General features: G+C 38.3%; 1 protein-coding gene across 2 annotated transcripts in view; it reads left to right on the top strand.

The window, feature by feature from the left end:
• The window catches only part of tspan4a (tetraspanin 4a), a 135,766-nt gene extending 119,470 nt beyond the window's left edge, over window positions 1-16,296 (top strand). For both annotated transcript variants that reach the window (XM_036585430.1, XM_036585429.1), the window contains 4 exons: window positions 5,412-5,513; window positions 8,292-8,423; window positions 13,756-13,839; window positions 15,115-16,296. In XM_036585430.1, the coding sequence (XP_036441323.1) occupies window positions 5,412-5,513; window positions 8,292-8,423; window positions 13,756-13,839; window positions 15,115-15,183 (387 nt within the window). In that variant the 3' untranslated portion in view covers window positions 15,184-16,296. The remainder of the gene's footprint in view (window positions 1-5,411; window positions 5,514-8,291; window positions 8,424-13,755; window positions 13,840-15,114) is intronic.
• The last annotated feature ends 394 nt before the right edge of the window (window positions 16,297-16,690 follow it).

Genomic DNA, 16,690 nt, shown 5'->3' with positions numbered 1-16,690 from the left:
GTCCTCTGAGTAATTCGTGCCACGTTGCCATTATTGTAACGAGCTGTTGGGCTTGTCATTAACTGCAGGAGGCAAATCAATGAGAATGATTTAGAATAGGTTATTTTGGTGATGGGAAAATTGTACGGGATTATCACTGGGACGTGATTCATGATGGAGTGTTCAATAATGTTTAAGTACAAATCCGGTCCTTATTAATTGTAGATAAAAATCAAACAGCATTGTGAATCTTTAACCAGTTAAAAAAGAATCTAAATAACGCTCAATGAGCACAACAGAAGGAAACATAAAACAGTTTTGACTGGAGTCAGGCAAAGGGCGGCCAGTGCTACCACATCGAGCCGTCATCAATAAAGCAGGTACCAGAAAAGTTGTACTACCTACACTGTCATCAGATTTTCAGTAATCGCTTCTTCACAGCTACACATTCTTTCAGACCCATAGTATCAAGTTCTTCTCACAGTGGAAGGATGGACTAAAATTACAGCGAGAGGGGAGCTTGATTTTCTCCCCTCTCTCTTTAAGTGCTGTTCATCTGATGGTGACAGTTTTGGTGGTCTCGCAGGTGGTTGTTAGGAATCCCATTTTCTCTGTATCTTTTAATCAGTTTTTGAAAACTCCATTTTTTTGCTGTTTATTTTTTTATTGTGTTTGTTATTAAAATTAAATTATATAATAAAAATAATAAAATGCTTTATTTAAAAATAAATAAATGAAGAGTGATGTCTGACTTTTGCCTAGTACCATTTACATTGTGAAAAAAAGTCATTATGAACAGACCAACAGAAATATTCCAAAATTGCATGAAATTACATTGAAAGTAAATGTTTTTGCCCTCTCTTGTAAAGTTACCATTTTGGAGCTGTTTTTCGTTGGACAGCGACGATATTCTATTAATTTTTTAGAGTAATCTTGTCAGCTGTCTATTTGGTATTCCTTTTGACTGAATGCTGATTCTGATTCTGTTATATAAAACTATAGATATGTTTAACACTTGAGCAGTCTTGCATTACGTACAGTTAACATCTACATCAATATAGTACAGTAATTATGTTTTGTTGTCGTGCTTTAAAGATTACCAAATATTACAAATACTGGTCAGCAGTAAAAATGGCAGCAAGAAATGAAACAAACAATATTTTACAGAACCTTAGCAAAAAAAGAAAGAAAAAATTTAAAAATTTAAAAAATGTGGTAATTGAGACAGTACTGTTGTTTTATTAATCTGCACAGAATTACGACCATATTAATCATTTGGCCAGTATTCTCATTTCCACTGCTGGCTGTGTTCATTCAGCAGCCACAGAACACACAGCAGGATCCCTCAGCCACATTATATGAAGTAGGCTAAGTTAAGATGTGTTAACTCTCCAGAATTACTCAGCTACAATCACTTGTCACGTCAACTAATTACTCTTTTTTGTCTTCAGGCTAGATTCGTCTGAGGTGAATCCAGTATGGAGTATGTTCTTGGGTCAGCTTGTCACCCAGCCAAAGATTGCTCACTCATGAGTAACCTGTCGGGAAGACAGTTTAAATAAGAAACTTCTATGGCCCAAAATATTAATGCTAATGCACTAAAAAGCGAATGAATAAAATACCAGGTCTACCAGATCTTGCAGGTGGTTGTTGGGAGTATCATTCAGGTTGGATCCTCTGAGTAATATGTGCCACATTGCCATCAGTTGTCTTTTAGTTTGCTTTCAGCAAAAATAAATTCAACACAATTCCATGTTATTTTAATAATGTAGCACCAGTACATGCACAGTTTTATTCCTCCTTTGCCACCCCAATAAATTCATTGGATCTACCACCACATAGTGAAAACTCTGGCTACGCCCCTCACTGGGGTTAGACTTGAGAGGCTCAGAAGAGTAATGTCTGTATGGGAAAGGTGTACACATGAACAGCTGTACTCCTTCAGCCTGCTTCTTCAGAAAGCTGCACCTAATCAATTACATACGCGCTCTCAGCCCATTGAGTCTGTCAAGTTGGACAGCAAAGCCGGGTAGGAGACTGTTAGGGGATTCATTCTTTAACAGCGAGTGTAGAAAGCAAACCTGACAGTCTTTAACTTGATCTTGTTTTATGCCAGTACTTCTCAAAGACATAGGACTGGCATAGAACTATAGTTTGCAAGCAGGCTGTGTATTACATAAATGTGGTAGAGGTAACGTTTAGCTCATTAGGTTAGTGAACTGAAGCGCTGTTATTTTCAAAGAAACCACACATTCTAGAGAGAATCAGCAAGGAGAGCCTGTCCATTTAGCCAATCCGCCAAATTTGTCTTCCCACAACATACAGTGTAGTAGTAAGTATAAATAGAATAGAAGTTCATGTTTATGGTACGTGGAACGGATAAAATGTGCAATAAGTGTAGATACAAGGAGGTGTACTCAATGAAGTAGCCGGTCAGAACATATATCTGTGTCTGTGTGTATATATGTGTGTAATCAGATAATTTAGGTGCTGATATTTGATTGGCGGAGTTATGTTTAGCTAGTCACAGTAATTTCAGTCATCAAATATTTACACACTTATAACTGCCTCACAAAAACTGTATTCTCTTAGCGCACCAAGTCATGAAAAGTTCTTTTGCTGTTAATGGATTAATCTTTGATTGTAATGTTGCTTGTATGGACCACCGAAAATACTGATGACATAAGAAACTGGTTTTGATGTGCAACAGAATGTTCTTGTCATCTTTCAACAGTCCAACAATGACATTTTCTAAAGAATTTCTTGGCGGAACACTTGTTTATCTTGATTTTTGTTATTAATAATAACATAATAATAAATTGTTTATTTATACCTTGTGTGTTTTATTATATTTTTACCATTTTTAAAAGCAGTAAGCCACTTGAGGCCATACGTTACAGTGATTTCATCACAGTTAAGTGTGTTTTACTCCCATTGCTTCCCATTGTTTCTGAATAACACCCTTACCCGTGAACACTGTAACACATGGCCTCAAGTGGCTTCTTGCTTTTACTTACAGACTGTGTGCATTGACCTGTGAGAGGTGTTGAGGTGCTGAGTCACACTACATATCAAACCATTTTTGTTTTTTTAGGTGCACATTAACAGCCTCTCTTTTATTACATCATAGTCAAACAGCTGAACCCCTTAACCAGTTAAAACTAAAGATAAGTGAGTGAGCAAGTAGCTGTGTCATGTTTATGATATACTCCTTATCATATTTGTGATATATCCGTTAGGGAACAGCTGAATAAAGGCAAATGCTTGATCTTGGCTGAAGGAGCAGTATGTTTACCTGATAGATAGCTCGGGGTTGGGGGTGTTGGGGTTATGTGATTGCTTAGTCAGAAGGAATTCAGAAGGTGCTCTTTCACTCAGTGCTGGATTTATAAATTTAACCATAAACAGGACTGTTTTGAATGTCTGACTGTACCATTTATTTTTAAGGGTATCATTAGGCGATCATTATGCATAGAAGACACATGTAGAGTCACTGGCCATTTTAAATAAATAAAATGGCTATATTTGCATTATGCTCTATTGGACATTGCAACCCCTGGTTCCCATCACCCCCACTGTAAAGAAATCTGAGCTGATAAGTTGCTCTACAATGCACTATTTTGCATCAAACAACTCTGCAAGACTTTGTTTGAATCACAATGTTTGAACTATGAACAGATTTTGAAAAATAAATAGAATTCCACTTTATGGTAAAATACAAATTATTAACTGAACTACTAGCTAAAATGCCATGAACCACACAGTGAGTGTCACTGGGTTAAAGCATGGATACTATTTGTATTTGTATTTTATTTATTTATTTATTTTTGTTTTGTTTAGGCATGTAAATATTTAATTTTGTGTTGATAGTCAATAATGGGCTCATAATACAGAGTTTGATGGCTTGGCTTTGTCTGTTCTTTAGCACCATTCAAGTTGATCTTCCCTATGCTGGCTTGTGATGAATCTCCCTTTTATATTTCATATTGAACACACACAATGCTCTCACAAATTTGTAATGTTATTTTTGCAATGTATATCATTTTTAATTAACCCCACAATGTGCTTGTGTTCTTTCACTAGCACCTGACTCATACAAATACACTATGTGGACAAAGGTATGTGGGACACCTGAACATTAAAACAAGACAAGCTTGTTGGGCATCCCATTCCAAAACCATGATCATTAGTATGGAGTCGCTTTGCAGCTATAACTGCCTCCATTCTTCTGGGAAGGCTTTCCATCAGATTTTGGAGTATGTCTATAGGAATTTGTGCCCACTTGGTTAAGAGAGCATTTGTGAGATCAGGCACTAATGTTTGCTGGAAGGCCTGGCTCACAATCGATATTTCAGTGCATCCCAAAGGTGTTCGATGCAGGCCGCTGGAGTTCCTCATCATGTCTTTATGGGCCTCACTTTGTGCACAGGGGCACAGTCATGCTGGAACGGGAAAGGGCCTTCCCCAAACTGTTGCCACAAAGTTGGAAGCATGTAATAATCTAAAATGTCTTTGTATGCTGAGAAATGCCCCCAGACCATTATCCCTCCTCTACCAAACTTTACTGTTGGCGCTATACATTTTGATAGGTAACATCCTCCTGGCATTCACCAAATCGAGATCATTCATCAGACTGCCAGATAGTGAAGCATGATTCATCACTCCAGAGAACATGTTTTTACTGCTCTCAGGTCCAGTGGCACTGTGCTTTACACATCTCCAGCTGATGCATGGCATTATGCACAGTGATCCTAGGCTTGTGTGCAGGTGCTCAGCCATGGAAAGCCATGTCTTGAAGGTCCTGACACACAGTTTTTTGTGCTGATGTTGCCTCCAGAAGCAGTTTGGAACTTTGTAGTGAGTCGTGCAACAGAGGACATGTAATTTTTACGGTCTACAGCACTTACAGTTGACCAGGGCAGTTCTAGCAGGGCAAAAATTTTACAAAGCAACTTATGGCAAAGGTGGCATCCTATGACAGTGCTACATTTAAAGTCACTGAGCTCTTCAGTGCCACCCATTCTACTGCCAATGTTTGTCTATGGACATGCATGGCTACATACTTGATTTTATACACCTGTTAGCAATGAGTGTGTCTGGAATATCAGAACTCAACAGTTACTTTTGGCCATATATTGTATGACCACATTTACTGCATGCTACAGATTCTAAATGACCTAGACTCACCTCAGGTATTAGTGCTCATATAGTGGTGTACAGTTTCAAATAGAGCCTCTCATTTCTAGCTCACTGAAAGCAGCTCAGTCCACTGTGCTTTTCTGTGTAAAACCAAAGTGCTTAGTCAAGGCCAGATGCAGTTGTCATCAGAGCAGACATTTCAGACTTTTATTAAAGCTCAATCCACTTTTTTTTTTACCTTCAGCTAATGACACTCCAATTTACTGGCTTGTTTTGCATGTTTTTGTGTGCAGATTGACCAGTATGCGCAAAGTGATCTGAAAAAAGGCCTCCAGCTTTTTGGCACTGAGGGAAACATCGGCCTGACCAATGCCTGGAGCATCGTCCAGACCGATGTAAGTATCCAAGCTGGTTTGTGTGTATGAAAGGACATGTGGAGTGTTTCAGTTGAATTTAGTGTTCACTATTTGAAGTCATGGAGATCCACATGTCCCTCATATTAAGATTTTACTGTGTTTAAATAATGAAATCTAATGTCACTGTATAAATAAATGAGTCTGTTCTTATTACCTGTGCAGAGGAAACAAATGCACCACTGCTCTCCTGGCAAAACTGATGCATTAAAAATGTACTAATACATTTGGATTTCCATCCTAGATAGTTTGTGCTGCAACATCCTTTACTTTGATCATCTTTAAAGGTGGAGCGGATGTTGACAGTCTCACAAATTCCAGTGAAAAAGCTTTCTCACAATGATGTCTACAGTTATCTACGTGTGAAACACCTGTTCAGCTAAATGACCTGTCACTGTTTTCAACACACTTTCAACTTTACATATTCCACATTATTACATACATATAAAAAGAACAGCTTTAACAGCTTCACTAATGTGATAAAAAGGTGCTTGGTAAAGAGAAGAAAGAGAGAAAGAGAAAATGAGACATGATGACATAGAAAAGGTGAGCAAGAGAGAATTTAAGAGAGAATGAGAGAGAGAATGTAAAAGAATTATAGAATGATAGAGAGATAAAGATAATGAGAAATTGGGAGAATTATAGAGAATAAGTGAAAGAGAGAGAGAGAAAAAGAGAGGGATAGAGAGAAAGAGACAAAATATGTGAGAGAATAAGAGAGACAGAGAATATGGGAGATAACGGACAAAGAGAGAGATTATGAGAGAGAATGACAGAGAGGGAATGGGAGAGAATGGAAGAATGAGTGAGGGAAGGGAGAGAAAAGAGAGCGAAACAGAGAGAATGAAAGAGAAAATAATATATAAATAATATATATAGATATAATAAATATAATATATAATATGAGAGAGAGAGAGAGAGAGACATGGTGTGAGAGAGAGTATGAGAGAGAAAGGGAGAAATTGAGAGCAGTTGAGAGAGACTGAGAAAGAATGAGTGAAAAGAGATTGACAGACAGACAGACAAACACAAAGAACACAAGCACAAAAAAGAATTCAAGAATAACAGAACGAGAAAAAAAGGAGAGTGGAGAGAAAAGAGTGAATGGGAGAGATATATAGAGAGAGAAGAGACTGAGTGATGAAGACAGAGACAGAATGAGAGAGACAGAGAATATGGGAGACAATGGACAAAGAGGAGAGAGACAGGAAGAGAGAAGAGGATGAATGATAGAGAAAGAAAAAGAGAGAGAGAGAGAGAGAGGGAGAGAGATAGAGAGAGAGAGGGAGAGAGATAGAGACAGAGAGAGAGAAGGTATGTGTTAAAATCCCTTATGGACCTGGTGTTTGTTCTGGGTGCCTTTGATGTGCCTTTCATTGTATTATTCATGTTAATTCCACAGCTTTTCCCAAAGAAAGGAGGTGAGAAAATGGATGGGATCAGCAAACACACCAGCCTCCGCATGTGTGTGTATGTGTGTGGCTGTTTTATTCATGTTTCTGTGTTCTGTTGCTGAATAAAAAATGGCTAATGGTGTGCCAAAGGGCTTGCGCTCTGGAGCTGTTGTGTTTATGGATGGATAAGACCGTGTCTTTTGTTTGCTGATGTATGTGTAAAAGCGCCTCGGCTGACAACTTTTAAATCTTTTACCAGCAGGGCAGAGAGATGGAGTGTCGACGGCGCCTCTCTTAAGGCTTTGAGAAAAGATATCTGTGCATAAAACTCTTGAAACATGTGAAACACCTGTTCAACTAGCTGACCTGCCTTTTTAAAGCTCCTTCAATGTAACTTTATATTCCACACTATTAGACAATCAGTCTCAACAGCAGTTAAAGGTGCTTGTAAATAGAGAGAAACAGAGCTAAAGAGAGAGAAAGGTTTGCTGTTGATGGATTCTCTCTTAAGGGTTTGAGAAAAGCTCTCTTTAACCGTCCTGTTTGCTCGATACCCCACTAGCACAGGGCAGAAAGTAAACAGTGTGAACGTGTCTGAGTTTGTCTCTGTGGCTGAGAGAGCAGAGCAGACAGATGCAGGCAGATCGAGCTGGTGAATAAAAGATGTGATGGAGAGGAGCGTGTCTGTGTGAGTGCTGCTGATTGGTGTGTATGAATCATGGATTATGGCTTTTAGGCCGTTCGTTAGCGGCTGCGGGAAGGTGATGTGGTGCAGTTCAACTGGAAGCAGATGAGATTTTCCCTGTATTGGAGTGCTGGTGTGGCTAAGGAAGACAGGATGAAGCAGAGATGCTGGAGGAGAAAAGAAAAAAAAAGAAAACACCTTCTAGCTCACACATGATCTTTTGACCTCAAAATAAATATTTTCCATGTACCTCAATGAAAAAAAACTCACTTCCACCACAATATCAGTCTGATTCAGAGACATTTTCACTCTGCTTACTTCTCTGTCTCTCTCCATCTCCTCTCTTTCTCTGTCTATATCTCTCTATCTCTGTTTTCTTGCTCTCTTTTTCTTCTCTCTCTCTCTCTCTCTTGTCCCTCTCCTATTCACTGTATTTCTCTCTTCTCTTGCTCTCCCTTTCTCTTTCTTCTGTCTCACTCTCTTCCTCTTCTACGCCTCTTCCTTTCGCTTACACTCTCTCTACCTGTCTCTCTATCTTACCATCTTATCTTTCTGTCTGTCTCTTTACCTCTTTCTCTCTGTCTTACTTTCCTTCTCTTCACCTTTTCTCTTACCCTCTCATTCTTTCTTCTCTCTCTCTCTCTCTCTCTCTCTCTCTCTCTCTCTCTCTCTCCCTCTTAGTTCCGCTGCTGTGGAGTGACTAATCACACAGATTGGTTTGAGGTCTATAACGCCACTCGTGTGCCTGACTCCTGCTGTTTGGAATATAGTGATAACTGTGGTCTGGAAAATCCTGGCACATGGTGGACAGCGGTAAGTAAAACACACACACACACACACACACACACACACACACACAGCCCAAAGATCTCTCATCGATTTGACTTTTTAATCAATTTCACACAGTATCCAGAGCAGCTTTAGCTTCCTGCTGCGCTCGGTGTACCTGCACTTATTGACTTCACACTCACAGCCGTCTCAGGGCCAGCAACCCGTCACTCAGCCTGCTGCCTCGTCTCACCCTCCTCCTGTCTCTCTAACAACACACAAACAGTGTTGGAGGTTCTGAAAACAGAGGACGCTGTTTTCTTGCCAGTGACAGTTTATAACCCAGCAGTGGGTCAGAAAACTGTGGATTTGTGGTGACTAAAGAAACAGCTTGATTACTGGGACAAAGGCAGCTATTAGCCTATGCAGCATAGCACCTGAAGAGATTCTGATGGCACTTGCTGTGCCTTCTTCTCCTCACTGTAACTTCCGTATGCTGTGACCGATCTGCGGAGGCGGGTATAGTCTAACTTCATAGTCAAGTAGAAGCATTACTTCAGTGAAATCAGGTCTCGAGCAGAAGTTAAATATTCTCCTGAAAACAACTTGAGTGAAAAAGTGTCAGTCTAAAAAACTGAGTAACTTCTTATATTCGTACATTGAGCACCTGGGGAACACCAAAGAAATGATTTCCATTAAGACTGGAAAAAAACGGACTGCAAAACTTAATGAAGACTCTGCCCGTTATACAAAGAGTGATCAGGGAATTTTTTTAAGGAAATCCCCAAAATGTCTAACCACCAACATATTAATGCTATTAAAATTACAGAACACTATATATATATATATATATATATAATATATATATATATAGTGTACCTTATACACATGGATATTAAAATAATATCATAATAATAGCCAAAAACATGATAACAGATTAATAGGGATGTAACAATTCACAAAAAATGTCAAAATGTGCATTATGATAATCCCCTTATGAAAAAGGAATTTCTTTAATACTTTATGATACACAATATTGTGATTATCATGTTTAGTATTTTCTTGTGTATATACTGTATTTGCATAGTATCCTTTTGCAGTATAGTATCTATTGTGGTTGTCTGAATCTACAGTGAGATTCTTTGAGGAAATTCCTGTAGAATAACTATACAAGCTAACGTGCTAACCATGAAGTAACGCGCTAAATGCATCCCAACATGCTATCTGTGAACTAACATGCTAACCATGAGCTAATGTGGTAAACGTGAGCAGCGTTTTAACCGCAAACTATTAGAGTAAATGTGAACCAACATGTTAACCGCAAGCTACAAACGTGAACAACTGCGCTAACCATGAGCTCATGCAATAAATGTAAATTAATGTGCTAACCACAAGCTAATGCAACAAAAATGAACTAACTAGCTAACCATAAGCTAATGCAACAAATGTGAAGTAATTGTGCCAACCGCAAGCTACTGTGATAAATATGAACTGACACACTAACCACAATGTAATGCAGTAAACGTAAAGTAATGCACTAACCGAGCTAAGGCCCTATAGCCCTGAACTAAAGCGCTAACTGCAAGCTAACACACTAACTGCCAGCAGTTTCATTTCTTGTAGTCTGTTGAATATTTTTTGCAATGCCCATGTGTGTAAAAATATATGCTGTATTGTTACACCCCTAATTTCATTACATCCCTAATTACATCCCTAAATTTTTGGCAGTTGTCATGATATTTTTAAAAGTACTCCAAAAGTACATTAATTTATGCTTTAAAAGTACAAATCCATCAATATTTTACTGAACTAAGTGTGCACATGTAACTATGAAGCACCCACACCCACTAGGGTGAAATGGATTTAAAAACTTCATGGCCTTTCAAAATTGTTCATCATGCTGAGCTTTCAGGCTCTGTTGCCCTGGGCATCTTCTGCAGTGCCACTGCTGTCCTGGTCCTGGCTGCAGATGCAGTCAGTCAACCTTCAGGAGATAGAGGGAATGACCTGAGGGAGGGATAGAGGAAAAGAAAGTGAGAGAGATGGAAGAGGCTTTGTGATTTTGCCATCTTCAGCAGTGTTCCACTGTGAGTGCAGCGCTGTATGGCCAATGCCTGGAGCAAGTTCCTTTAAGACACTTTTGCCATAGTAAGGGGGTTGACATGTTTGCCTTTTCAGAACATTAAATCAGAGTGTCTTGAATTATTTAGATTGGCCAAGCAAATGGTGTCATAAGAGATGCAAGTTAGATGCCAGCACAGTGTGTCCCAATGCAGCACTGTGCAGAAGAAACGCATTTTCCTCCTGTCATGGTGTGGAGTGCGTATGCTTGTATAAAACAGTGTATCATCACTGATAGGGCCGCAATGATTAGGCTGGTCAACAGTCAGACTCCAATATACTACAGTGTTCAGAGCCAAGAAAAAAGTATTTCTGATTTCTTTTATTTTTTGCAAATTTGTCACACCTGTTTCAGATTTTCAAACCATATCTATTATGACAAAGACAACATGAGTGAAACACAAAATACAGTTTTAAAACAATCATTTCAATTATTGAGGGAAAAAGGGTAACACCAGTTGGCCCCATGTGAAAAAGAAACTGCCCCCTTAGTTACTCAATCAACCAATTAACCAAATTTAGTTGATGACTTGGAGAAATTAAACTAGACACACCCAGGCATGATTTTTGCCAGTGCTGGATCTAAATGTCACTGAAATAGAATGTTTCCAGCAGTGTAAAGTAGGATACAGGATCTCAACATGCAGCACACTATGCCACCATCAAAAAAAACAACAAAATTCCAGAAGAGATGAGAAGGAAAGTTGAAATATATCAGTCTGGAATGGGTCTGATCTGCAGGTACAGTCTGCAGAGGTGGGTATAGTAGTATATAGTAGTATAGTAATAACTTCATAGTCAAGTAGAAGCATTACTTCAATGAAATCAGACCTCAAGCAGAAGTTAAAATATTCTCCTGAAAACAACTTGAGTTGGAGTGAAAACGTGTCAGTCTAAAAAACTCAAGTACTGGGTAACTTCCTATATTAGTACATCGAGCGCCTAGGGGACACCAAAGTGGAGTGATAAAATGGACAATGAGCGTAGAAACAATATATATATATATACATAGGCGTCACTGGTGTTACCAATCCTCATTGGTGTTACACCTAATTTAGATAACACCAGAGACAGTAACACCACTGACATTTTTTAATGAAAAATGCATTTTACAAAATGTCTGCTACAGAGCATCAAACCACATGTTGGCAATCATGGAATATCCAGTAAAATATGTAATTTAATCTATTTGTTTCACATGAAATATGAAATCATGAGCTAAATGAGAAAATAACTGAAAAGACACAGTGGACTTACTATGTGCTCTTCTTCATAGATCCTCAGAAAATAGGTAAAAGGAAGTCAAGTGATGTCATCAGTATGATTATTATTTCAAAATAAGAGATTTTTTGTTACGCAGTAACACCAGTGACACAACTCCTGGGGACCACAGCTTTTGTTAGACATTTTATAATATTTATTTGGCATTTGTTTTCTTTATGTCATTTAATTCATATATTTCATAGTCATGTTTAGATTATTGCAATTAATATTGCAGAAAAACATGTTTTTTACCTCAAAATATGGCCTCACTCTTTACACATGACTGTGAGGATGAGCACTTCTGTGGTGCTTGGAATTCTATGGAATTGATTTAAAACCAATATTGCTAAATTGAGGCTCAAGAAGGTGTAGTTGTTAAAACAACTTATTGTTTTATTATAAAATCTAAATAAATTGTAACCCTAACATTTTCAAGTGTAATATATCTGTAAATGCAAAGGACACAAAAATGGATGTTTTTGTAGAATGACTCATATACATTTTTTCTTAATACAATATCATAATAACAGCCAGAACCACGATAAAAGATTAGTACGGATGTAACCAAAAAAATGTGCATCATGTTAATCCCCTCATGAAAAAGGAATTGCTGTACTTCTTTAAGATACTTATACAATGCTTCCATAATCATATATAGTATTTTCTTGTATAATCCAAACATCACTTAAATAGAAAGTTTCCAGCAGCGTAAAGTAGTCTAAAGGATCTCAACACACAGCACACCACGCCACCATAAAAAAAAACAAAATTCCAGAAGAGATGAGAAGGAAAGTTATTGAAATATATTAGTCTAGAAAGGGTTACAAAGCCATTTATAAGGCTCTGGGATTCCAGCAAACCACAGTGAGATTTATTATCTCCAAATGGAAAAAGCATAGAACTGTGGTGAATCTTCCCAGAAGTGGCTGCCCTACCAAAATTCCTCTAAAACACAACGACGACTCATCCAGGAAAACACAAAAAACCCAGATAAACATCTACAGAACTGCAGGCTCCGCTCACCTCAGATAAGGTCAGTGTTCATGATTCCACCATTAGAGAGAGAATGGACAAACATGGAACAAAGTTGAAAGTGGAACATTTGGAGGACAGGAGTCCCATTAGATCTGGTGTAAAGCTAACACAGCATCCCACAATAAGAACATCATACCAACAGGGCCTGGGTGACTTGCCATAACTGATGGAACCATGAATTCTGCTCTCAGAAAATCCTTCAGGAGAATGTCTGGTCCAGTCTAAGGTTTTCTTAGGTTATTCAGCAAGACAAAGATCTGAGGCAAAAAGCAAGTCTATCTCTGAATGGCTAGTGAAAGTCTGGATTTGAACCCCCTTGAGATGTGGTGGCAGGACCTTAAATGGGCAGTTCATACTCGAAAGCCCTCAATGTGGCTGAATGAAACAATTCTGCAAAGAAGAGTGGGCTAAAATCCCTCCACAGTGAGTGATCTCCAGTTATAGGAAGCATTTGGTTGCAGTTATTAAGTTTAGGGGACAAATACTGTTTCACATGGGTGATATAGGTATTGCAAAACCTTTCTCCTTCAGTAAATGAAATGATCATTTAAAAACTCTTTTGTGTCTCCTTGTGTTCTTCTTGTTTTATATGACATTTTGTTTGACGATCTGAAACCATGTAATGTGGCAAATATCCAAAAATAGAGCAAATACTTTTTCACAGCATTGTATTGACCTCCTTACATGCCATATTCTCCTGTATAGCATCCTGCACATGTCTGACACAATCAGTCCACCACTTTTTCTTATAGTTTTCCTACAGACTTTTAGCTTCATCACTTGCTCATCTCAAATATATTTTTCACTGCAAATGCCTCTGTTTAATCTTATAAACTTGTCCTACTTGTATCATAAGGATGATGGGTTGGGTTCCCCTCTGAGACTGCTGTATAAATAAAACTGGACCGAATTGAGTGTTGCTCAGCAATTCAATGTGTTTGTATGTGTGTGCCCGCAGCCATGCTATGAGCGAGTGAAAGGCTGGCTACAGGAGAACCTGGTGGCTCTGTGGATTTTTGCTCTGTGTGCAGCTCTAACTCAGGTACTTAGCGCATAACTGCATAATTGCCATCAGTCAGGAAATTCCCGCATGGGTTACCTAACAATGCTGTGTCGATGTTTTGAATCAATACTCGCGCTGGTGGGGCATTCACTGTGGGTCCTGCAGCGTAGGGGGGCCCATGGCAACCAGGCCCTGTAACATCTTTATTGGATAGTTCGCTATTTATGTTATTTTGCATGCTTGACTCAGGAGTAGCTACAGTAAATTAACAATGTACAGTGCTGTGCAAACATCAGAGACCACCCCACATTTATTTAACTTCCATTCAAAACTTCCATTAAGTTAATCGTTTTCCAGGGACAAAAAGGCAGATAAAACATATTAAAATGAAGCCTAAATAACTAAAAATAAAATGTCAGATGTTTTTTTACAGCTTCCATTCTTTTCAGGAGACTTGCTTTCAGTCTTTTAAAGACGGTTGCAGGGATATTTTTCCACACCTCTAAAGTTCAGTCTTGAAAGTTGGTTGCATTTTCTGCTTCTCATAATCCGAGTAATGCCAAACACTTTCAGTGATGTTGAGGTCCGGACTCCAGGGTGGTCAGGCCATTGTTCTGAGAACACCAGTAGCTTCTTGGTTTGATTTGCAAATTTCATTTTCTTTCTTTTTTGTTGATTTCCTTTCCCAAAGTAACGGCTTCTTGACAGCTGCATATCCTTTCAGACTCATAGTGCTGAGTTGTCTTCCCACAGTGGAAGGACAGATAGAAACAGCTGTGGATTTTTTCACATCTGAAGCAAAAGTGAAGCTTCATTTTCTCCCAGAAGATGAAAGGTTTATGTACTGTTAATCTGATGGTGACAGTTTTGATCTGCTAGGTCTTGCATAGTTGTTAGGAGTCACATTTTCTCTGTTTCTTCTATTAATTTTTTGAAACTCCAGTTTTGGAAACATTTTTTTTTACATATTTTCTGTTGACTTTCCCCTTTCTTATGCAAGTACATCTAATCTTCACAGAAGATTCTAAAAACATATCATAAAAGATGAATAACTTGTGCTTAATAGTCGTTTTGACTGGTAATTTAATAGATAATAGTGGTCTCTGACTTTTGCACAGACCTATTAGTCTACATTAGAGCATCAGCTTGTTTGAGACACAGCAATAGTGAGTAAACAAGTAAACTACATTGCCATTTTTTAAAAATAATTTAGGGTTTTTTTTCACTCTGGGGTTTTTAAGATCATATTTATGATTCTGATCAATACTAAAATGGCAAGGACTGAATAACCTCTATATGTTTGTGTGTTTTCAGATTTTAGGGCTTGTGTTCTCCATGACCATGTTCTGTCAGGCGGTGAAAGTGGACACGTTCTACGCCTAGAGAAGATAAGGAAGAGGAAAAAAAAAGAACCCAATTGTACCATCTTGATATCACAGACAGTGGAAGACTGGAGTGGTCCTTTCCCTCTCTGCTTGTGCTCTCTTCCTCTATCACCCCTTTTTTAATCTTTCGCTGTGGCGGTCATCCCTCCAGCCTTGCACAAACACGGTGCTTCTTGCAACATTTTTTTTCTGTGATGCCTTTAGCAAACATGATGTTAATCAAATCATCTTGTAAAAAAAATGAAATGATAGAGTAACAAGAGAACTGATCTTTTTACAGCTGTTAGATAGATTGGGCTTTCTCATTCATGTGAAAAAAGCATCTACTGTCATTCACTGAGACTTCTTTTGGACCTGCAAATCCACTGAGCCAGTCAAAGAGCCAAAAAACTGAAGAGTCTGTCATCCATAGGCCCGGGAAGATGCCTGAGAAGGGACGCCGGTAATCTCTTCTGCCGTTTTCAAATGCATTTTATTTTGTTTAAAACTTAGATATTTATTACGTCAACTTATACTGATACATAATGACTTTATATCGCTTGCTGAACATAGAGCAGGACTGTGAGGGACGCAGAGTGCTCAACAGTGACCCCTGTTGCCAGAGAGAACGCTTACATTACTATTGCAGACATTACTGAGTGTAAAAAAATAATGTATGTGTCCTACATATAAACAAGCACAGTCCAGGGACAGAAAGGGACATCCTTTGTGACGTTAATGGACGCAAGTGTAAAAAGCACAATACCACAAATGAATGCTGAACACATTCCAGCACCGCGGGAGTGTTTTTGAAAAAGTGCAGCTAGTGAAATACAGTCTCTGTAACGATGGCTTCAAGTTACTGGACTCCAGGGTTTTATGATGAAGAGAGGAGGTGTGGAATGATCAAATGCGAGAATAAAACAAGCATGGGGGTGAGAGAGAGGGATGAGCAAAACTAGGCTATAGAAAGAACGGCTGCAGAGTGGGAGAAAGATTGAAAAGAGAAGAAAGAGAATCTCCCTTTATGTTTGTCCTTTTTGTTACTAATTTAACAAATGTGTGTATATATATGTACATGTTCCAGACACCAGACTTAAACATAAACCATAAATAAAGCTTTTACAGGTAAGTGTTTGTGTGTAGTCTTTAGTCATATTTCATTCTGGTCAGGTCCTAATTCAGATAAGTGTCATATACAGTGAGGGGAAACAAGCACTCTTGTAAAAAGACACTTTTATTCTTGTTATTTTTTATGTCATTGCATATAACCACTCCACTGCATATAACCACTCCACTGCATATAACCACTTGAAATATGTAGTCTTTTGAATTGTACTTAACAATATGAACAAAAGTAGATATTCATAAGAATAACACAAAGGTCTGATGGAATTTCATTTTTTTATCCTCCATACTTTGAAGGGATTCAACTCAGGAGATTAACTAGGGAAGCACTGTCACATTGATTATTGATTATTGTTATTTTTGAGTTGTATGTTTGGGGTTGTTGTCTTGTTCATCTT

The sequence above is a fragment of the Colossoma macropomum genome, unplaced genomic scaffold (genome assembly GCF_904425465.1).
Source record: "Colossoma macropomum unplaced genomic scaffold, Colossoma_macropomum, whole genome shotgun sequence".
Classification (NCBI taxonomy): domain Eukaryota; kingdom Metazoa; phylum Chordata; class Actinopteri; order Characiformes; family Serrasalmidae; genus Colossoma; species Colossoma macropomum.
This window is presented reverse-complemented; position numbering and strand designations above follow the sequence as displayed.